This window comes from Hemitrygon akajei, chromosome 13 (genome assembly GCF_048418815.1).
Source record: "Hemitrygon akajei chromosome 13, sHemAka1.3, whole genome shotgun sequence".
In the NCBI taxonomy this organism is placed as follows: Eukaryota; Metazoa; Chordata; class Chondrichthyes; order Myliobatiformes; family Dasyatidae; genus Hemitrygon; species Hemitrygon akajei.
The window spans coordinates 110,152,485-110,176,972 of record NC_133136.1 but is presented as its reverse complement, the minus strand read 5'-3'; the positions used below and the strand labels follow the sequence as shown (position 1 = coordinate 110,176,972).

General features: G+C 41.6%; 1 protein-coding gene across 3 annotated transcripts in view; it reads left to right on the top strand.

The window, feature by feature from the left end:
• klhl8 (kelch-like family member 8) overlaps positions 1-24,488 on the top strand; it is a 54,877-nt gene that overhangs the window by 24,482 nt on the left and 5,907 nt on the right. For 2 of the 3 annotated variants that reach the window (XM_073065273.1, XM_073065274.1), the window contains 6 exons: positions 11,759-11,945; positions 16,429-16,572; positions 16,657-16,768; positions 19,158-19,326; positions 19,597-19,756; positions 21,268-21,469. In XM_073065273.1, the coding sequence (XP_072921374.1) occupies positions 11,759-11,945; positions 16,429-16,572; positions 16,657-16,768; positions 19,158-19,326; positions 19,597-19,756; positions 21,268-21,469 (974 nt within the window). Of the gene's footprint in view, positions 1-11,758; positions 11,946-16,428; positions 16,573-16,656; positions 16,769-19,157; positions 19,327-19,596; positions 19,757-19,908; positions 19,981-21,267; positions 21,470-24,488 lie in introns of those variants that run through there. The other variant, XM_073065276.1, reaches the window with a different exon arrangement.

The following is a 24,488-nucleotide window of genomic DNA, read 5'->3' as shown; positions in this document are numbered from 1 at the left end:
TTAGGCAAACATTCACTGGCACCAGATGGCCTGTCCCTTGAATTTTGATAAGCTCCCAGAGCAAAATGGACACTGTACCAGGAATTTGTGATCTGTTGTTTGCTTTATGTTACAAGGTTTTCTTGATCGTTTGTTTGGGCAGACATGCACAACACCCTGGTAGTAACAGACTTACTCGAGTAGTATAATAGTCATGGGGAACTTCAATTGACAGTGCTGTGCAAAAGTGTTAAACACACACACTCACATAAATACGTATCTAGGGTGCCTAAGGCTTTTGCGCAGTGCTGTGATAATTTTATATTGTGCTGTAATGCTGCCGCATAAACAAATGTCGTGGTGATGTGAGTGATGATAAACCTGATTCTGATACGGGTCTCTATGGTGGACTGAGAGTGGGAAGGGGGCAGGGTGAAGCGAGGGAGTGGGAACCACCAGAGTGGCATTCTGTATGATCAATGAACTAATCAAATCACCTTGCCCAGTGTCTCAGGGCTGGGTGTGCACACAACCGCACCACCTCCCCCCCACTGGCACTCCATCTCTGCCACTTGTCCCACACCCCTCCTGTGGTGCTTCTCCCTTGCCATTCCCAACATCCTTTGCTCCCACCAGATTTACAAACTTGGTCTCCGCTCTACATTGACAAATATAGTGCTGTACAAAAGCCTTGGGTGCCCCAGCTATAAATATGTGTGCTTACGACTTTTGCACAGTATGTACATGCAGAGAGAACAACAGGAGTGTTTCTGAAGGATGAATCCATGCAGTGAAAGAGACTCCAGGATGGTATGTTGCCTCCCTGGTGCAAGGATCAAGGATGTCTCTCTGCAGGACATTCTGGAATGGGAGGGTGAACAGCCAGTGGTCGTGGTGCACATAGGTACTAACGATATAGGTAAAAAACGGGATGAGGTCCTACAAGGTGAATTTAGGGAGTTAGGAGATAAACTAAAAAGTAGAACCACAAAGGTAATAATCTCTGGATTACTATCAGTGCCACGTGCTAGTCAGAGTAGAAATAGGAGGATATTTCAGATGAATACGTGGCTTGAAAAATGGTGCAAGGGGGAGGGATTCAAATTACTGGGCAATTGGAACCAGTTCTGGGGGAGGTGGGACCGGCATAAACAGGACGGTCTGCACCTGGGCTGGACTGGAACCAGTGTCCTAGGGGGAGCGTTTGCTACTGTTGTTCAGGAGGCTTTAAACTAATGTGGCAGGGGGATGGGAACAAGTGCAGAGAGACAGAGGGATGTAAAATGAGGGTAGAAGCAAAAAGTAGTAAGGTGAAAAGTAAAAGTGGCAGGCAGGCAAATCCAGGGCAAAAAGCAAAAAGAGCCGCTTTTCAACATAATTATATAAGGGCTAAGAGTGTTGTAAAAACAAGCCTGAAGGCTTTGTGTGTCAATGCGAGGAGCATTCGTAACAAGGTGGATGAATTGAATGTGCAGATAGTTATTAATGAATATGATATAGTTGGGATCACAGAGACATGGCTCCAGGGTGACCAAGGATGGGAGCTCAACATCCAGGGATATTCAATATTCAGGAGGGATAGACAGGAAAGAAAAGGAGGTGGGGTAGCATTGCTGGTTAGAGAGGAGATTAATGCAATAGAAAGGAAGGACATTAGCCTGGAGGATGTGGAATCGATATGGGTAGAACTGCATAACACTAAGGGGCAGAAAACGCTGGTGGGAGTTGTGTACAGGCCACCTAAGTAGTAGTGAGGTTGGGGATGGCATTAAACAGGAAATTAGAAATGTGTGCAAAAAAGCAACAGTAGTTATAATGGGTGAGTTCAATCTACATATAGATTGGGTGAACCAAATTGGTAAGGGTGCTGAGGAAGAGGATTTCTTGGAATGTATGCGGGATGGTTTTCTGAACCAACATGTCGAGGAACCAACTAGAGAGCAGGCCATTCTGGATTGGGTATTGAGCAATGAGGAAGGGTTAGTTATCAATCTTGTCGTGCGAGGCCCCTTGGGTAAGAGTGACCATAATATGGTGGAATTCTTCATTAAGATGGAGAGTGACATAGTTAATTCAGAAACAAAAGTTCTGAACTTAAAGAAGGGTAATTTTGAAGGTATGAGTTGTGAATTAGCTAAGATAGACTGGCAAATGATACTGAAAGGGTTGATGGTGGATATGCAATGGCAAGCATTTAAAGATCGCATGGATGAACTACAACAATTGTTCATCCCAGTTTGGCAAAAGAATAAACCAGGGAAGGTAGTGCACCCGTGGCTGACAAGGGAAATTAGGGATAGTATCAAGTCCAAAGAAGAAACATATAAATTAGCAAAAAAAAGCGGCACACCTGAGGACTGGGAGAAATTCAGAGACCAGCAGAGGAGGACAAAGGGCTTAATTAGGAAAGGGAAAAAAGATTATGAGAGAAAGCTGGCAGGGAACATAAAAACTGACTGTAAAAGCTGTTATAGATATGTGAAAAGAAAAAGATTGGTCAAGACAAATGTAGGTCCCTTACAGTCAGAAATAGGTAAATTGATCATAGGGAACAAAGACATGGCAGACCAATTGAATAACTACTTTGGTTCTGTCTTCACTAAGGAGGACATAAATAATCTTCCGGAAATAGTAAGGGACCGAGGGTCTAGTGAGATGGAGGAACTGAGGGAAGTACATGTTAGTAGGGAAGTGGTGTTAGGTAAATTGAAGGGATTAAAGGCAGATAAATCCCCAGGGCCAGATGGTCTGCATCCCAGAGTGCTTAAGGAAGAAGCCCAAGAAATAGTGGATGCATTAGTGATAATTTTTCAAAACTCCTTAGATTCTGGATTAGTTCCTGAGGATTGGAGGGTAGCTAATGTAACCCCACTTTTTAAAAAAGGAGGGAGAGAGAAACCAGGGAATTATAGACTGGTTAGTCTGACATCGGTGGTGGGGAAAATGCTAGAGTCGGTTATTAAAGATGTGATAACAGCACATTGGGAAAGAGGTGAAATCATCGGACAAAGTCAGCATGGATTTGTGAAAGGAAAATCATGTCTGACGAATCTTATAGAATTTTTTGAAGATGTAACTAGTAGAGTGGATAGGGGAGAGCCAGTGGATGTGGTATATTTAGATTTTCAAGAGGCTTTTGACAAGGTCCCACACAGGAGATTAGTGTGCAAATTTAAAGCACACAGTATTGGGGGTATGGTATTGATGTGGATAGAGAATTGGTTGGCAGACAGGAAGCAAAGAGTGGGAGTAAACGGGACCTTTTCAGAATGGCAGGCAGTGACTAGTGGGGTACCGCATGGCTCAGTGCTGGGACCCCAGTTGTTTACAATATATATTAATGATTTAGACGAGGGAATTAAATGCAGCATCTCCAAGTTTGCGGATGACACGAAGCTGGGCGGCGGTGTTAGCTGTGAGGAGGATGCTAAGAGGATGCAGGGTGACTTGGATAGGTTAGGTGAGTGGGCAAATTCATGGCAGATGCAATTTAATGTGGATAAATGTGAGATTATCCACTTTGGATGCAAGAACAGGAAAACAGATTATTATCTGAATGGTGGCCGATTTGGAAAAGGGGAGATGCAACGAGACCTGGGTGTCATTGTACACCAGTCATTGAAGGTGGGCATGCAGGTACAGCAGGTGGTGAAAAAGGCAAATGGTATGTTGGCATTCATAGCAAAAGGATTTGAGTACAGGAGCAGGGAGGTTCTGCTGCAATTGTACAAGGCCTTGGTGAGACCGCACCTAGAGTATTGTGTGCAGTTTTTGTCCCCTAATCTGAGGAAAGACATTCTTGCCATAGAGGGAATACAAAGAAGGTTCACCAGATTGATTCCTTGGATGGCAGGACTTTCATATGAAGAAAGACTGGATCAACTCGGCTTATACTCACTGGAATTTAGAAGATTGAGGGGGGATCTTATTGAAACGTATAAGATTCTAAAGGGATTGGACAGGCTAGATGCAGGAAGATTGTTTCCGAAGTTGGGGAAGTCCAGAACGAGGGGTCACAGTTTAAGGATGAAGGGGAAACCTTTTAGGACCGAGATGAGGAAAAACTTCTTCACACAGAGAGTGGTGAATCTGTGGAATTCTCTGCCACAGGAAACAGTTGAGGCCGGCTATATTTAAGAGGAAGTTAGATATGGCCCTTGTGGCTAAAGGGATCAGGGGGCATGGAGAGAAAGCAGGTACAGGGTTTTGAGTTGGATGATCAGCTGTGATAATACTGAATGGTGGTGCAGGCTCGAAGGGCCGAATGGCCTACTCTTGCACCTATTTTCTATGTTTCTATGATTTTTGTTAGATTGCTATCAGCGGTTTGTTTTGGATGCAGTAATGTTCAGTGAGAGTGTTAATTTTCTAATTGAACATCATAAAATAAATCGAGTGGTGTCACAGCAACAACCTTGCCCTCAACATCAGTAAGACCAAAGAATTGATTGTGGACTTCAGAAAGGGTAAGACAAGTGAACATACACCAGTCCTCATCGAGGGATCAAAAGTGGAAAGGGTGAGCAACTTCAAGCTGTTGGGTGTCAGTATCTCTGAGGACCTATCCTGGGCCCAATATATCAATTAAGCTACAAAGGAGGCATGACAGGAGTTTGAAGAGATTTGGTATGTCACCAAAGATGCTTGTAAATTTCTACAGATGTACTATGGAGAGCATTCTAATTGGCTACTAACCTCTGTAGTATCCAGGACATCTTCAGGAGCGATATCTCTAAAAGGCGGCATCCATCATTAAGGACTCCCATCACCCAGGACATGCCTTGTGCTCATTGCTACCATCAGGAAGGAGGTACAGGAGCTGGAAGACACACACTCAGTGATTCAGGAACAGCTTCTTCTCCTCTGCCATCAGATTCCTAAATGGACATTGAACCCATGAACACTACCTCACTTTTTTTTAAATTGTTTATCTAGTCCTCAAACCTGATTTGCCAGTCATTAAGATCAGGGCTTAACTTCTCTTGGAGCAATTTTCCTCATCACCAGATCCCTTAAATGCCCAGATATCTGTGTTCTGAGTGAGCACAATAACTCAGCTGCCATAACCCTTCAGGGTATAGAATTGTGGATGTTTGCTACCTGAGTGAAAAAAAATCCCTCTTCATCTTAGCCCTAAACAGCCAACCCTTTTTACTCAAATTCTGCATCCTGGTTCTGGAATCCTAAGCCAGAGGAATTATCTTCCCTATATCCAGCCTGTCAATCTTTGGCATGTTGCAGTGAGTTCCACTCTCATTCTTCTAAACTCCAGATCATATAGTCACAGATTTCTCATCTCTCCATCTCTGGCAAACCTGCCATACTTGGAGCCAGTCTAGTGAACCTCTTCTGCACTCTGTCTGGAGCAAATATTTCCTTTCTTGAGCAAGGAAACCAAAGCTAAACACAATATTCCAGTGCTTGAGGAACTTCTAGGAAAGATACCATTATATGATAGCACTTTATATCAACACTCAATATGATTTAGTTCAGTCTGACATCAGATACCCATTTGAGGTGTGAATCAATTATGGCAGATTGGGATATTACATTTGAAAGTATGATAATAAATGCAAATGGCTGGAGGAACTCAGCAGGACAGGCAGCATCTATGGAGAGGAATAAACAGTTGACATATCAGGCTGAAACATGGCAGAATCTCTTGTCATTTAGACAGTAAACAAATCATGGCCGCATGTAATCATTTTTGTGGAACAGACCAGCAGGTTTACAAGTAGATGATGGGTGTAACATGAATGTAAGGAAGGACAAGCCGATGATTGGGCACAAATGCAAACAGAGCAAAGAGTTAAATTGTGCCACAGAGGCAAAATTCGAAAGTGTGAAGAATGTGAGTTTGAAGATGCTGTATTTAAATGTGTGTACCATTCAGAATGAGGTGGATGAACATGTGGAGCAGTTAGAGATTGGTCGGTATGACGTTGTGGGCATCACTGAGTCATGGCTGAAAGAAGACCATAGTTGGGAGCTCAACATCAAAGGATATACTTTGTATTGAAAAGACAGGCAGGAAGGCATAGGCGGTGGTGTAGCTGGTTTGTTAAGAGGTAGAATTACATCTTTAGAAAGAGGTGACATAGGGTCAGATAATGTTGAATCTTTGTGGGTGGAGTTAAGAAATTGCAAGGGTTAAAAAAAAAATTATGGGAATCATATAGGCCTCCAGATAGTAGCCAAGATGTGGGGTTAAGATTGCAAAGGAAGCTGGGAAAGACGTAATAAGGGTAATAACACAATTGCAATGGGGGACTTCAATACGCATGGAGATAGGGAAAATCAGATTGGTGTTGGATTGTAAGAGAGGGAATATGTTGAATGTCTACAAGATGGCTTTTAAGAGCAGCTTGTGCTTGAGCCTACTCTGGGAAAGGCTGTCATAGATTGGGTGTTGTGTAATAACCCAGATCTTATTAGGGAGCTTAACGTAAAAGAACCCTTAGGAGGCAGTGATCATAATATCATTCAATGCATACTGCAATTTGAGAGAGAGAACCATAAGTCAGATGTATCAGTATCACAATGGAATAATGGGAATTACAGAGATATGAGAGAGGAGCTTGCCCAGGAGGATTGGAGGGGGATACTGGTGGGAATGATGGCAGAGCAGAGTAGGCTGAAATTTCAGGAAATAATTCACAAGATGTAGAATAGATATGCCCCATAGAAGAAGTTGTTCTCAAATAACAGGGGTAGGCAACCATAGCTGACTGCATAAAAGCAAAGGAAGGGGCATATAAGGTAGCAAAAGTGAGTATGGAGTTGGATGATTGGGAAGCTTTTAAAATCCAACAAAAGGCAACTGAAAAACTATAAGAAGGGAAAAGATGAAATATGAGGGCAAACTAGCCAATAATATGAAACAGGATACCAAAAGTTTTCTCTGTTATATAAATAGTAAAAGGGAGGTGAGAGTTGATATTGGACCACTGAAAAAAGATGCTGGTGAGGTAGAAATGGAGGACAAAGAAATTGCAGATGAACTTAATGGGTACCTTGTATCAGTCTTCACTGTGGAACACTCTAGCAGTGTGCCAGAGGTCCATGAGTGTTAGGGAGCAGGAGTGAGTGTGTTTGCTATTACAAAGGAAAAAGTACCAGGCAAACTCAAAGGTCTTAAAGTGGATAAGTCACCTGGACCAGGTGGACTACATCCCAGAGTCCTGAAAGAGGTTGCTGTAGAGCTAATGGATGCATTGGTCATGATCTTTCTAGAATCTCTGGATTCTGGCATGGTCCCGGAGGACTGGAAGATTGCAAAAGTCACTCCACTCCTTAAGAAGGGAGGAAGGCAAAAGAAAGGAAATTATAGGCCAGTAGTCTAACCTCAGTGTTTGGAAAGTCCGTTATTAAGGTTGAGGTTTCGAGGTACTTGGAGACTAATGATAAAATAAGTCAAAGGCAGCATGGTTTCTGTGAAGGGAAATCTTCCCTGATGAACCTGTTTGAGTTCTTTGAGGAAGTAGCACGCAGGTGGACAAAGGAGAGGCAGTTGATGTCATTTACTTGGATTTTCAGAAGACATTTAATAAAGTGCCTCACGTGAGGCTGCTTCACAAGATAAAATCCTGTAGCGTTACAGGACAGATACTGGCATGGATAGCGGAATGGTTGACAGTTAGGAGGCAGCGAGTGGAAATAAAAGGGGCCTTTTCTGGTTGGCTGCCGGTGACTAGTGGTATTCCTTGGGTCAGTATTGCAATTGCTGCTTTTCACATTGTTTGTCAGGGATTTAGATAATGGAATTGACGGCTTTGTGGCGAAGTTTGTGGATGATATGAAGATAGGTGGAGGAGTAGGTAGTGCTAAGGAAGCAATGCGATTGCAGTAGGACAGACAAATTGGAAGAATGGGTAAAAAAGTGTCAGATGGAATATAGTGTTGGGAAATGTATGATAATGTATCATTTTGGGTCTCCCCCTCCCCCTCCCACTTTCAAATGTCTTACTATCTCTTCTTTCAGTTAGTCCTGATGAAGGGTCTTGACCCGAAACGTTGGCAGTGCTTCTTCCTGTAGATGCTAAACACAAAAATACATCTGCAGATGCTGTGGATCAAAGAATACGTACACAACGCTGGAAGAACTCAGCAGGTCAGGCAGCATCCGTGAGAAAAGAGTAGCCAACGTTTCGGACTGAGGCCCTTCATCGGGAATGGGTGGGGGGAAGAGAGATAGGGGAGGGGGTACCTATCTCTATTACTGGGCTTCGGTCCTCTCTTTTCCCCCCCCCCCATTCCCAAATGGACTAGATAGGGTGGAGGGGGTATCCAGAACTAGAGGGCACAGCCTCAAAATTGAGAGTTGACCTTCTAGAACAGAGGTAAGGACAATTTTTTTTTAGCCAGAGAGTAGTGAATTGTGGAATGCTGTGCCACAGACTGTGGTGGAGACCAAGTCCATGGGTATATTTATGTGAAAGTTGATCGTTTCCTGATCAGTCAGGGCATCAAAGGATATGGCAAGAAGGCAGGTGTATGGGATTGAATGGGATCCATGATGGAATGCTGGAGCAGACTCGATGGGATAAATGGCCTAATTCTGCTCCGATGTCTTATGATCTTATATGTGTAACAAATAGCAAGGATCTAAAAACTGATCCCTGTGGCCTACCACTAGTCATTTGCCTCCTTTCAGAGAAATATCCTTCAATCATCACCCTCCACTTCCTGGCTCCAAGCATCTCACAGTAATTATACAGGGCTGTGGTAAGATTGCAGCTTGAATGTTGTGTGCAGGTCTAGTCTTCTTAACTAAGCAATGATGCACTTACTTTAGAGGGAGCACAAGTAAGTTTCTTGGAATAAGGAAAGAAGAAGAAGCACTCTGAGACAATGCTCAATGAGAGTTGATCTGTTTGAAACAAAGAAAATTCTTAGAAGCTTAATGGGATAGATGCAAGTATGCTATTTCCTTTCCCAGTTTTCCTCCCCCTCTTCCGGTTTCACCTAACACCTTGTACTTCTTCCTCCTCTTCCCCACCTTCTTGCTCTTGTTACGTACCCGTGACACGTGACAGTGGTACCCTTGTCACGTGACTGGGGTTGAAGTTATACTGGACTTGAGGTAATGGTCTTGTGATGGTGGAGTGATGTCATTTTCCCGCCAGTAGAGGTCATGTGACAGGTTTTTTTTACAGGGTACAACTGTCAGGTGGGGCAGTTCGTGGCGGGATTTGCCAAGCTGACTTCATGCCACTGCGTGATTTAATGTGATGACGCAATTTAGTTGAAAAATGAAGTTTTATATAATGCCTAAAGTTTAAAAGTTCATTGCCAACGGTTTCTTTGCTGGTGGAGAGTGAAGATAAGAATTTGGAAGATAGAAATCGAGGAGAATCGATTTTCGACGGTGGAAAGTTCAACCTTATTTAATCCTCATTCGGAAGGATTTCGTTGACTGTTCTCGTGTTAATTTCCGCTGGGAATAGCGGGAGATTGAGAATAGTGTGGAAGAAAGGTCAGTGCTTTAAGCCGTTATATTTTATAAAATTCTTCGTGGGAAAGTTCGACGCCAGGGAATCGAAGGACAACGACGTGGAAGAGAATTTAAATCGCTTTAAAAAGTCTCTCCTTTTAAAAGGACTGTGAGCTTTTGAACTTTCGGCATACCGCTTTAAAGAACTGTTTACTTTCGGCATACCGCTTTTAAAGAACTGTTTTTTTTCAATACCGCTTTAAGAACTGTTTAAACAGCCGCACAGCTGCTGTTTTCCGGTGACGTTTGAGTTTGTTTACTTTTGAGGGGGTTTGTTTTCAGTGTTTAATAAAAGTGTTATTTGTTATAAAAACCCTTGCCTAACCCATCTATATTTATTGTTGCCTGAATTCGTAACACTCTAACCTCATATTTTTTCCAGTCTTGATGAAGGGTCTGAGCCTGAAATGTCGACTATTTACTCTTGTCTATAGATGCTGCCTGGTCTGCTGAGCTCCTCCAGCATTTTGTGTGTGTTGCCATGATAGTTCCTGTGGCTGGTGTTCCTAAAACAAAGAGTCACTGTCTTAAAGTAATGGTTGACCATTGAGCAGTGAATTAAGAAGAAATGTCTTTATCTGGAGGATAAAGAGTCATTCTAATTTTCTAACCAAAAGTTAATTCTTTTGTTGGGTATGTTCAAGACAGAATGACTTTTCGATATTAAAGGATTCAAGGGACTTGGGATTAGTAATAGAAGGTAGTGCTTAGGAAAAAAGATCGGCCAGGATTTCACTAAAAGATGAAACAAGTTTGAGGGGCCAGATTAGCTGATTCTGTTGCCTGCTGCTCACATATTTTTCACATTATTTTACAAAGAAGGCCATTCAGCTCTTGAGTGGATGCTGATTCTCAATGCAATCCCATTCCCTCTCTGATTTTCCTGTACTTTTTCATGTCTCATGCACATTACCTCTTCTCCGATTCAACCAGACAGACACTTGCACAAGGAGTAACTTCCAGCAACTAGTTCACTGACATTAAAACGATTATTTGCTGTTGACTGGAGAAATGGTGCTTGCAAATTTTCTATTTTGTACACAGGTGCTACTTTTGAAAAGTTGCAAGCTGCAGTCCAGCTTAAGTATCTAGAAGATAATGTAACTGAAAGACATTTTTATTTCTCATTTCCGAGGCAATAAAGTTTCAGCCACTTGAGAGTAGTTTATTCTTCCTAACGGGATTTGAGCACCCAATGAGTTATAACTTATCTTTCAAATGACAAATGATTTATCTGTCATTGTGTTTGAAAAATAACAAGTGATTGGGGGGGATAAATGAAGTTAAACCTTTCTCAACATTAAGCTTAAAGGGAGGCATGAAGATAAAAGAAGTGAGTAGAAGTAAATAATCAGCTTGATATTAAATAAAGAGATTAGCCGATATATCCTTGTGCACGCTTTCCTCAAAAGTCTCTTTGAACAATTTATTCATTTTATTTATATAGAGATACAACATGGTATCAGCCCTTTAAGCTCTTTGAGCTGCCCCACCCAGCCGACAACCCCAATTTAATTGTACCCTAATCACAGGACAATTTCCAATGACCAATTAACCAACCCTCTTTGGACTGTGGGAGGAAATTGAAGAACCTGGAGAAAACATTTTATGAGGAGACGTACAGAGACTCCTTACAAAGGATGCCAGGATTGAACTCTGAGGCATTCAACCCAGTGTGTAATATCATCACACTGACTGCTACGTTACCGTGATGCCCAAAGTATGAACTTCTGGGGAAAATTGTATCTAATACGATTTATAATGGAATCATTATTTCTAATGCAAAATTCCAAACAATGTGATTTTCCTCAGATACTGATTGATTGTGCAGTATTTTCAGCATTCACTTTAGAATTTCACTGGAATACTTTTAGGCACTTAAGCTTTAGTGGTGATGTTTCTGCCAAATACAATTGGAATGGAACCATTTCTATTTTCAGAAAGTGGAGAATAATATCTCTGCCAGAAGATTTTTTATCTCCTGCAGTTCCATGCAAAATCTGCTTATAATTTAAATGGATAATTATATGCACAAAGGGAAGGAAAATGGAATTACAAATCTTCCCAGTTCAGTAATAATTGCACAAACCCTGTATTAATTTGGGAACAGTTTAGCTTTTTACTACCCTGTTACATTGTGAGTAGCACACAAGTGTTTGCATATTTTACTTTTGAAGTACTTTAATTGTTGTGTTTTCTTAAGTATACATTGAAATGGTTGAGTTGCTCAGTGACTGTGGGACATTTTGCAATTATGCACTATAAACTCCTCTACTTTGCTGGCAGGTCCGATTACCGTTACTACCTGTTAATTTTCTCATGGGGGTTGTGGCTAAAGAAAACATAATCAAACAGAACCTGAAGTGCAGGGACTTGTTGGATGAAGCCAGAAACTATCATCTTCAGATGAGTAACAAGCCAGTGCCGGATTTTGAATACTCCATACGCACAACATCAAGAAAATATACTGCCGGTAACATAGCTTTTAATTTTCTTGACTAGAGAAGTTGGATTCCAATGCATAATGAGAAAATTTACTTCCTTACATCATGTAAAGAGATATACTTACAGGTTATTTTGTTTTCTCTTTAGTTAGGTTATTTCCAACTGCATGCAATTTTTGAGTTTTAAATATTTTTGTCACAATCCTACTAACATTTTCTTTTATATTGATAAAGGTGATTTTTTTTCATTTAAAATGGTTTATATTAAATTATTTATATTGGTAGGACTGTTGGTACTGTAATGTTTTGTAACTCCAAAACATGAAACTAATTGAAAGCTAAAACATGGAGCCTGGGAGAACGTGTATACTTATGACATGGTGGTGTAATGGTGTATGCCATTTACGCACTGTTACATATAACCCATTATGAATTATGTAAACAAACAAAGAATGCTTAATCAAACAATATAGTTACAAAATTACTCAAATATTAATGGTATTAAAAACAAAACTTACCTCCCTGCTTAGATATAAACTCCAACTGAATATAAGGTCTCTCCCTCTCCCTCTCCCTCCCCCTCCCCCTCTCCCCACTCCTTACTCCTCACTACTCTCACCCTCACTCTCACTCCTCTCTCTCTCACCCTCACCCCCTCCCTCCCCCCCTCTCTCTCTCTCTCTCTCGCGTTCTCTCGCTCTCTCGCTCTCTCTCTCTCTCTCTCTCTCTCTCTCTCTCTCATATAATATAGACATATACAGCATTGTCAATTTTAAATTGTTCCATTCATACCTAAGGATTTAATCCCTGTGGAAGATTTATTGCTCTTGTGAGAGAAGACTGGAGGGGGTGTGGTCACTCTGCTTGGCAGGTGAGACGTGGCTGTGAAACAATCTCGGTTCTGGGAGCTCCTCTGTGGTAGTTGTCGGAGTTGAGTCTGGCATTGCAGGAAGTGGTTCTGACAGCTCCGGACGCCTTTCTTCTGGACAAGTTGGCAGACCTGCACAGTGCATGGCAAGCTGCTCAATATGCTGATCTATCCCAGGCCACCGGACAAAGCTTCAACCCAATGCTTTCAGTTTCACCAAGCCTGGATGACCAGCATGTAGCTCCTCCAACACTTCAGCTCTCAGCTTGGATGGTACAACAACTCTCAATCCCCACATAAAGCAACCCCTGTCAAGAGTGCGTTCATCCCAGTGCTGGTAAAAATTGAGAAACTGGGATTTCTGTATATTCCAGCTATTTTGGGTGGCCATATAGACCTGAGACAGTGTGGGCTCTTTTCTGGTTTCCCTTTGGATCATCTCTGTCGCAATATTATGTTATTATACAATATTCTGTTCAGTTTTGGTCACCAAATTACAGGAAGGATATTAATAAGGTTGAAAGAGTGCAGAGAAGGTTTACAAGGATGTTGCCGGGACTTGAGAAACTGAGTTACCGAGAAAGGTTGAATAGGTTAAGACTTTATTCCCTGGATCCTAGAAGAATGAGGGGAGATTTGATAGAGGTATATAAAATTATGATGGGTATAGATAGAGTGAATGCAATCAGGCTTTTTCCACTGAGGCTAGGAGAGAAAAAAACCAAAGGACATGCGTTAAGAGTGAAGGGGGAAAAGTTTAAAGGAAACATTAGGGGGGCTTCTTCACACAGAGAGTGGTGGGAGTGTGGAATGAGCTGCCAGATGAAGTGGTAAATGCAGGCTCACTTTTAACATTTAAGAAAATCTTGGACAGGTACATGGATGAGAGGGGTATGGAGGGATATGGTTTAGGTGCAGGTCAGTGGGACTAGGCAGAAAAATGGTTCAGCACAGCCAAGAAAGGCCAAAAGGCCTTTTTCTGTGCTGTAATGTTCTATGGTTCTAATAGGGAGATTTTTGGTTTGCATTAGGGAGAACACGTCAAGATGAGTGTCCTCATTTTTAAGCTTTTCAGGTATTTCCTTTTCCAAGGGTAAACAAGACATCATCATTAGTGGTCCTCTTGTTTCAATCTTGTAATTGTGTCCTCCCAGAAATTGCTGTTAGTGGAACACCCTTCTGTGGATTGAAAATGGAAACTAGTGGTTGGTGGTTAGTAATGAGGGTAACCTCTCTCCCAGTCAGGTGCTGGTTGAAAAGTTTTACACTTCAAACCAGACTCCAAGCCTCTCTGTCAATCTGTGCATATTTCTCTGCAGCGCTAAGCAAACATTATGCAAAGGCTTTGGTGCATTCACTTTCATCACGTATAACATGTGACGTGACTGCATCTATCCCATAAGGTGAGGTGTCAAAGGCAAATTTCACTGGACAATGTGAATTATAATGTGCGAGTACAGTGTCTGATGTCACCTTTTCCTTTGCCTTTTGGAAAGCTACCTCTCCATTGCCATTTCTTCCTGATCTGTAGCGATGAGTTTAAGGGGTGGAGTATAGTAGCCAGCTTTGGAAGGAACCTGTTAGAGTAATTGACAAATCCTAAAAAAGACCACAAATGTGCCATGTCCTTTGACCTTGGAACATCCACTACTACTTGAATTTTCTCAGCACGTGTTAACCTTGTGCATCAATGGTGTGACCACAGTAAGTGATTCTTGGATTAAAAGAATTCACACTTGTAACATTGTGCTTTGAGCTCATAATCTTCTAAACTTTTTAACACTCTCTTGAGGTTTTGGAGATGTTCTTTGTCATCCTCACCAGTAACAATGATGTCATTCTGGTCATACTGCGTACCCAGACAGCCTTGCAGCATCTGTTCCATGGTTTTTTGCCAGAGTACATGTGCAGATACTACTTAAACAATATGCCTATTATAGTGATAAAGTTCTTTGTGAGTGTTTATGGTGAGAAACACTTTGGACTTTTCTTCCATCTCCATCTGTAGGTAGGCCTCAGCTGTCCACTTTGCACAGGTGTTTTCCTCCAGAAAGGTTTGCAGAGATAACCTCTATCCTGTTCTACTTTCTATCCTTGATCTACTTTCAGTACTGGGTTCATGGTGACCTTAAAATCACCACAGATCCTGACAAACCCATCCTTGTCTACTGGGACCACTGGTGTTGACCTTGGGCTCTACTCAGCCTGGGAAGAAATTCCTTCAGTCTCCATGTAATCTAGCTCACTGGCTGCTTTATCACGATGGTATATGGAACCGGAAGGGCTTTATAAACCTTGGGTGAGGCATTTTCATTTAACACTATTTTACCCTTAATATGTTTGAGTTTTCCAGCGCCATTCTTGAACTCTGCTGCGGCACCATCCAGTACATTACTTAATTCACTTTCAGTTCACTCTGTTGCAGGGGATGTGGCAAGTAATTGGTGGATGGATCTTCAATCAAGTTGTGATTGTTTTAGCCAATCATGGCTTCACAATGCTGGACCTCCTGTTTTACCACATGCAATGAGACTTGTTGGTTGTTGTATTTCATTGTTACAAATGTCATTCTCACAGGAGTTATCTTTTCTCCAGTACAAGCTCTTAGTTGGATATCTGCAGGTTTTGGTTCAGTATCTTTGAAATGCCGCTGACACTCATTTTGTGGAATGACTGCAACAACTAAGCCAGCATCCAATTCCATTTTAATTAATTAGTTGTTCACTTCTGGTGTAAGTGATATTCCTTGTGTTGTGTTAGTTTTCAAAGTGTAACTCTCAAGGCTGCTCAGTCCTGTGTCAGTCTCATCATTATCACATTTTTGATCAACAGCATTCAGACTGGTTCTCTTTGATACTATATCTTGACTTTTTATCTTCTTCTCTTTCCTGTGCAGTCCATTTATTTTTGTTTGCCTGACATGCTCTTTGTATGTTTCATACTTTATTGCATTTTCTGCTGGTTTCATCTTTAAACCTGCATTGGTCTGGTGTATGTGAGCCCCTGCCACAACTGTAACTGAATCTGTTCGGCCAAGCAGGTTTCTGTAGATTTTGCAATTTTGTTCATCTTCACTTTCATTCCTGACTGCAACTCAATTGTGTCTCTGGCTGTTGTTTCCATTGATACAGCAATTTCAACTGCTCTTTCAAATGTGAGTTGAACTGTTTTTGAATGCTTTCTTATATGATTCCACAAGCTAAGCTCAATTCAGCCATCTGCAGGAAAACGAAGCTTAAGGTAGTATATGGTAACATATACTATACATTCTTAGATAATAAATTTACTTTGAATTTTGAGCTTTTACTGGTTCAGGGAATCTTGGATGTCCATTGCTATCTCTGAAACTCCATCTTTCAGGGTTTTATCAAGTTTAAGCCAGTTAATTTATCCAGTACTTACTCTTTAATAATGTTAATTACTTTATTCTCATCACTGCTATTTAACCCCCATCTCCCATCAATTTCTGCTGCATTCATTGCCATCTGCAGTGAAGCCTGCAACCTACTATTGGATTATTGCCTCAGCTACCTCTTCCTCACTCTGTTGCTGTTCAGCTGTAGGGTGAATTTCTTCACTGATTTGAAATGTTGTGTCAACCTGAGTAAATAAGGTATTGCACACATTGCGCTGTCTTTGTTCAGGTGTCATGTTCTGTGTCGGTGGCAGAGGAGGAGCTGGTGACCCGTTCCGCAGTATTGAATGTTACTCCATTAGCAAAAACAGCTGGTTCTTTGCACCCGAAATGAATAGTCGAAGGCGGCATGTCGGAGTGATATCAGTGGATGGTAAGGAATGTTTCAGGTAACAGTCTTGTCTTTGTTTGGCTAAAGCTATAAAGCCTTCTAATATTCCCTGTTTGCTGACCTCAGGGAAAATCTATGCTGTCGGAGGTCATGATGGAAATGAGCATTTAGGTAGCATGGAAGTGTTTGATCCGATGACCAACAAATGGATGATGAAGGCTTCTATGAACACCAAGCGGTAAGATTGTCTTACAGTTCTGCTTCAAAACTGGGTGCTTTCATTTTATAGTTCACTACTTCTCCAGCTGGTAGAATTATGACACTGCAGAAGGTGGCCTTTCGGTCCATTGACTTCATGCTGGTTCTTGTAGGGCAAACACTGCCCACTTTTTTCCTCCAGTTCTTCCCATCCTTTCAACCCCCAGTTCATTGTCAGTAACAAGACTTGGCATACCACCCTCTGTCATTGCAATAATCTGAAGCAGTAATTATTCCAGTCATTTAAGCAGGAAACCATAACAAAGGATCTGAAGATTTGAGAACACCCACTAACCTACCCTGCACCAAATTCTCTGCACTTCAAACACTGCTGACCCACATTGGCTCTTTGTCCCAAAATCTTCAGTTTAACTTAATTCTTTGAAAGATCTTGCTCTTCTCTGCCTTCAAAACTCCTATCTAAGTCTTAAAACACTTGTTTCCTCTGACTGTGGGCCCTTCTTTTTTTTTCATCCATCTAATTGTCCCACAATGTTTGGTCCTGACTGGCAGCCATTAGTTTCTCAATTTGTGGATGGCACAAAACGTACCAGTATTGTGAACTGTGAAGAGGATAGTGTTTTCTTGCAGAATGTGATGGAGAGTGCTTGGTAAATGCACTACATGCACGTGTGCATTTACACACCGACACATGCCCACGCAGAGACAGGCCCACAGACAGATGCCTACACACTCGCTTAGACACACACACACACACACACACACACACACACACACACTCACTCACTCACTCACTCACTCACTCACTCACTCACTCACTCACTCACTCACTCACTCACTCACTCACTCACTCACTCACTCTCACACTCACACCACCCCCCCGCCATGATACTGTCATTGCACCGAGTGTGCCCACTTCAGTGCCTTCCCCACAGGATATTCTTATAATGAGGTGGCTTTGTGGTGCCTTTCCCGCCATACACAGTGGACTATTCCATTTCTTTAGTAATAGGGATGTGTAAATATGCATATGTTGTTTGTATACTGCATTTACTGTAGATACTGCTGTTTATGTTGTGATATGATTGTAACTACGTTGTGGGGTCCATCGTATTCTGATTCATGTGTAGTCTAAGTTTGTGGGTATTAAAGATGGTATATCCAGGGGCCTGACAAAACGGGGCGGATTGCTCGCAGTATATGAGAGGGAGAGATTCAGCTGCTAGGAGTCACACTGGACAAAATTAGTATGGAGTTATTGGATTTTCTGGTGGATACCTTTTTGTAAATATTGCCAATTTTCTTTTTGCTATTTTCACTGATTTTCACGAAGGTGCTAATTGACTCCAACCATTTTTCTTCTGTCATAACACAGCAGGTTATAAACACACAGGTGAAATGCTCAGGCAAATGGTAGATGAAGTTTAAATGTGAGGTGAGACATTTTGTTAAAAGGAATCAGGAGGGCCAATATAAAGGATACTGTTCTACAGGGGGCAGGAATAGAGGATTCTGAAGGTTTTATATGCGTGGGTCTTTGAAAGTGGAAGGGCAGCTTTAGAAAGCACTTAACATGGCTTACACAGCTCTGTGTTCCGTTGATAGGGGAAGGTATGCCGGCTCTTTATCAACACTAGTTTCACCTCATCTGGAGTGCTTTGTTCAATTCTGGTCACCAAATTAATGGAAGAATCTAAAGGTTTCGGAATAAATTTGTGAGAATGGTTCCTAGAAAATGAGGTTACATCTACGAGCATTGATTATCGAGGGTGGAGGCGGTAGATTGCTGCCTTTAGTGGAGGGGTTAAGGTGTAAAGAGACAGAGAGTGAAGAGTGACATGGTAGAGTGCTCGGGGGACTTGGTAGGCCGTGTGATTGGAGTTTAGAGTGCACACAACATGCACGAAGCTGTTTCCTTCTTGGTGTTGAAGAAGGATTTAGATAAACATGGTGAAATAAAGCTTCTTTGGGCGAGGAAGGAGGGAGCTAGAGAGTTGCTTTAATACCAGCTAGTGTAGATATAATAGGTGGAATGGGACCTGCTGTGCAGTAACATCTCTGAAAAATAGGCACCGCATCCATATTTTATCTTTTCAATGGGTTCTGTTGGGTTTCCTTGTTTTATGGATGCCTGTAAGGAGGCAAATCTTAAGGCGGTATATAGTCTGCATATTGGAATAATAAATGTACTTTGAACTTTGATATTGTGCATAGTTATTATTCATGTTGTCTGCTACTCTATTATATGTTTTTCAATTTCCCACACTTGCTGCTTTAACTGAGATTGCTAATGTACTCTGTCCAGATGTTATTGAGAAAGGAGCACAAATTGCTACCTTAATCAATATCATGTGTTTATTTTTGGGTGTGCACATGTACGTAATATACTGACATTTTGATCTCTGCAGGAGGGGTATTTCTCTGGCATCCCTTGGAGGCCCAATCTATGCTATAGGTGGTCTAGATGACCATACGTGTTTTAGTGATGTTGAGCGCTACGACATTGGCTCAGATCTGTGGAGTACTGTGGCAGCAATGAATACACCAAGGGGTGGTGTTGGCTCAGTTGCACTTGGGGTAGGTATTTAAATTTTATTGTTTTGTGTACCTAGATCTTAATTTCTGGTCCGCACGTTATTAAACAGATGCAACAAATATTTACTGCAAAGTTTATTTTTTAAAAGTGCCCGTTTACCCCGGTGTATATACAAAAAATGAACAGTATTTTTTTCCGTGGATCCACTCCAAGGAAAAGATTTGTACCACCATGTGACTTCCCATTTAATTTCCTTTTCCTTTTAACTCATGTGATTGAATCTAATGCTCTTTACATCTCTCCATGTTTAGAACTATGTTTACGCTGTTGGTGGAAATGATGGAGTTGTAAGTTTATCTAGTGTTGAGAGGTATGATCCCTACTTGGACAAGTGGACAGAAATTAAGGATATGGGGCAAAGGAGAGCTGGAAATGGAGTTGGTGAACTAAATGGCTGCTTGTATATTGTTGGTGAGTGTTAAACTTTTATAACTGACACACTTTCAGAAAATGATTCCTATTCATACTGAAATATTGAATGGAAATGTTGTAAATTGCTGATGGCTAGTTAAGGAGGATGGTGATCAAAGCTGGCAGTAACTAGCCTTCTTAACCGTGAACAGACCCTGGACAATATGGAGGAACTGAAAGCTGGAGATAAAGATGGAAGAGGAGCTGATTTACAGCGAACTGTGGTACTTTTAATTATCTCAATAAGACTGCAAATGCATTAATGTTGTTGCGTAGTGATTACTGTTTGGTTATAATGAACATCAGTGTGACTTTGATCTTGCTCTGTTTAGCCTTTTAGGAGCAATTAAGAAAACAAGGAGCAGGAATAGATTATTTAACCTTTTGAGACTGTTCTAACATGCTTCAAGGTGGAGCGGATCTTCTACCTTGCAGCCACATTCCTGTACTAACCCAGTAACCCCTCCCTTTGTAACCATCTCTGTTCTGAATGAACTCAGTGGCTGGAATTCTGTATCCCAAGGGTCTGTGGAAACTCAAAGATACATCACCCTCAGCATGAAGCAACTCCCCTCATCTCAGTCCTAAATGTCATGTGTCTTACTTTGGACTGTGACCTCTGGGTCTAGGCACTGCACTGTAGATAAAAAGCCAGTATGGAATAATTGTAACTATTTATGCTGTGGGTGTGTCATTATAAGCTTATGCTTTTTTTGAAAAGAATGCTAGTATTTATTTTGATTGTTCTTATTACAACGCACAAATTGGGAGTGAAAATTCAGATGTGAAGGACTGGTATATTTCACTTCAGCTGCACTATTTTTAAAAAAGCGCACCATTGTCAAGGTCAGATGGTCTTTGAATTGATGCCTGGACTGCTGCTATATTGATTTAGATTCCTTTCTGTGAGGAATTTCCTGCCTTTTTTTTGCTTGCTCTATAATTTTAAGGGTAGGGCATTAATTCAGAGACCTTTATTATCAACGTTTGTATACAGTATACAGCCCTGAGGTTTGTCTTCCTCACAGATGGCCATTAAATCTGCTCAAAGAAAAGCATCAAGCCCCACCCCCAACATACAAAAAAAACAGCAAAAAATCCAGAATATGAAATAACCCTAACCCACAAAGTCATAGAAGGAGTCCAGGCATATTCAGTTCAGTTCAATCTAGCGCTGTGTTGTTCGTTATCTGCAGGCTGCACAAAGGTCACCATAGTAGCAAAACTGCTTTTTGAAATGATAATATTTGCATTTTGAGGAAGCAGATTATAGCTCACTGCTGAAGGCAGTGTTCATTTCGGTATTATGTTATCCATAGCTGTGGTTTAGTGAAGAATAGTCTTTTATTTAGTTAAAATGGATGATAAGCTGAGATTGGAAGTCTGTGATACTGGAAAGAAGCTTAGATTGTGCTATGTCACATCACAAAGTTTCACTTCTGCTGCCACTGCATAAGGGAGTATGTTTTTATCACTTTGTGCTCACAGTACGCTTGTCTGTTTTGACTTAGGTGGGTTTGATGATAACTCACCACTCAGCTCTGTGGAAAGATTTGATCCTCGTATGGACAAGTGGGAGTATGTGGCTGAGTTGACGACACCCCGTGGTGGAGTAGGGGTGGCAACCCTCATGGGGAAAATCTTTGCAGTTGGTGGCCACAATGGCAACGTTTATCTAAATACTGTGGAAGCCTACGATCCGACGATGAACAGGTAAAATATGTCAATCCAGTGCCTCGTGAGTATGCTGGGTAAAAATGTGGCGTCTTTATAATGTCCTCATGCTTTTGTGTAATCGCTCATTAGAGGATTTTAATCCCCAAAAAAATCTGCTTTGGTAAAATACAGCTTAATGCAGCACATTGTACTTGAGAAGAATATCTAACCTTTGATATGATCTCATGAAACTGACATCTCTACTCCCTGCTGATACAATCAAAAATTCATTGTAAATTTCTTACATTATCAAGTTGGGGTCCATATCCTCCACTAGCTGCAGTGTTTCCAAACTGACTCTGAGCACAATTGCAGCTTTATTTCTGGTCTGTGATTTTTGTGCAGTTATTACTGTCCTGCAAAAAGCAGATGGGTTATAGAGTTCTAGGTCCTGGTGTCCAATCCCTCACGGTATGTATTGCCCTGTACTTTTATATAATGGCATCCACTCGGGTTGTGCTGGGGTCTGGGTGATAAACTCTTGCCCTCAAATTGGGTCATTGCGGCACTGAAGCGCCCGTGGCCTGGTGTGGACAGGCTAGGCACAGAGGTGTGGACTTGGGCTTCGGGGTTGCACTGCGTCAAGTACTAGGAAACACTGTTGATCTTGTTGCCTTGGTGAGAGCTCTGCAACCAATCAAAGAGGGGTTAAGAAAGGATCTTCTATCCTATTTATCAGGAGTGGCTAGAGATCATAGGACCAGGGTGGTCTGCTAGTACAAGGACCAGCTCTTGCCATTTCCCTGCAGTGACCTGTATTCTGCAATATCTGTGCCGGTAAAAGCACTTCCCTCAACTACATATCTCAGTATTTTACAGATGTATTACCTGCTCTGCACCTTCCAACACCACACCTCGCAGGCCGACCCTTTATCCTGAGCTAGGGAGTAATTAGTTTCTAAGTTCATACCAGATTTGCAGCACAGAAGTGTCATTAGAGATGCATCTCTGTCTATATTGCTATAATGACTCCTTTTAGTGCAGATGCCATTGGCATTCCTGTGCCCACAGAATGCATCCTGACTAAGGTACCACAGTGCCAAGGTATATAAAATAAGATGATTCGTTAGATCACTACAACACTGAAACAGGCCCTTCAGGCCATCTATTCTTTACTGAACTATTACTCTGCCTAGTCCGTCCCATAACTATCAATTCATACTAATCTTAAGTGTTGAAATTGAACACAATTTCACCATTTCCACTGGCAATTCATTCCACTCTCATCATCCTGTGAGTGAAGTTCCTCCTCTTGTTCCCCTTAAACATTTCACCTTTCACCCTAAACCTGATTCTAGTCTTATCCAACCTCGAGGGAGAAAACCTGCATGTATTTACCCTATCTATACCCCTCATAATTTTATACTGTATACCTTTATCAAACCTTACCTCACTCTCCTACACCAAGGAATAAAGTCCTAACCTACTCAATCTTTCCCTATAACTTGGTTCCTCATGCCCTAGCAACATCCTTGTAAATTTTCTCTGCACTCATTCAATCTTATGGATATCTTTCCTGTAGCAATACGTTTGGCTGCAGCAGCAGCCGGAAAGATGTTCAGAAACGTCCAACTGCCTTGGGGCTCCACTCTGGATTTTCTGTCTGTGTTTACTCCCGTAGCCTTCGTCTCTCTCTAGGCTGCCCACAAGGCAGTGGGGCTACTTACCCGTAGCTGGGTGTAAATTTGACACAATCTACCATGCACAAAACTATGTTGACTCTCCCTAATCAGTCCCTGCCTATCCAAATGCTTATGCATCTGCTCCCTTAGAAAACCTTCCAATAACTTACCCACTACTGACTTCAGGCTCTCCAGCCTATAACTTCCCAACTCATTCTTAGAACCTTACTTGAACAACATTGGCAGTCTTGTAATCACCTGGCACCTTACCCGTGGCTAAGGATGTTTTAAATATCTCTGCCAGGGTCCTTTAATTTCTGCACATGGTGTGAGGAAACACCTTGTCATCCTCTGGGGATTTATCCTCCATAATTTGCCTTGAGATAGCAAGCACCAACTCTTCTGTAGTCAGTAAATGGTAATAACCTCACTGCTGCTTTGTCTCACTTCTATAGGCTCTGACTGTCTCTCAAGTAAATTCCAATGCAAAAGGATCAATTTAAGATCTTCCCGATCATTTTTGGCTCCATGCTTAGATGATCATACTGAGGACCAATTTTGTCCCTTGCTATCTTTAATATATCTGTAGAAGCCCTTGGGATTTTCCTTCACTCCTCATTTCCCTCTTGTGTTTCTTTCTTATTTGTTCCTTGCTGACCATACTTGCTATGCATCTTGTTCTTCTTAAACAAGGTCTCAATATCTTTTGAAAGCCAAGGTTCCCTAAACCTGTTATCCTTGCTTTTTTTTCTGACAGGAACATGCAAGCTCTGCAATCTCTGAATTTCACTTCTGAAGGCTGCCCACTTACCAAGCATACCTTTGCCAGTAAACAGCCTGTCCCAAACCACACTTGCCAGATTATTTCATTAAGATTGGCCTTTCTCCAATTTTGAACCTCAATGTGAGAACCAGACCTAACCTTCTCCATAATTATCTTGAAACTAATGGAATTAGGATCACTAGATCCAAAGTAATTGCCTACAGACACTTATATCATTTACTCTGTTTTGTATCCTCATAGGAGATCCAGTATCTTCATCACTTTTTTAAAAATCCAGATTGTCCATTCTTTCTGTCAAAGTAGAAATTTCACAATTTTGTACATTAATTTTTGTCTCCCACCTTCTTGTATTCTTGGGTAACCGTACCGTATTCAGCAGGTCAAGCAGCATCAATGGAGAGGAATAAGTAGTCGACATTTTGGGCAGAGACCCTTCATCAGGATTTGACCAAAAATGTCAGTTCAGTCTGATTTCCTTTCGCAGCCTCTTTGCACCCTCTTTACTTTCCCACCTCATCTCTTATGTACAACACAAAAAGAGAGCATTATACCAGGATGCAGGTAGGAGAGCAAAATTCTTATGACTCTGAGGTTGTGAGTGAAGATTAGT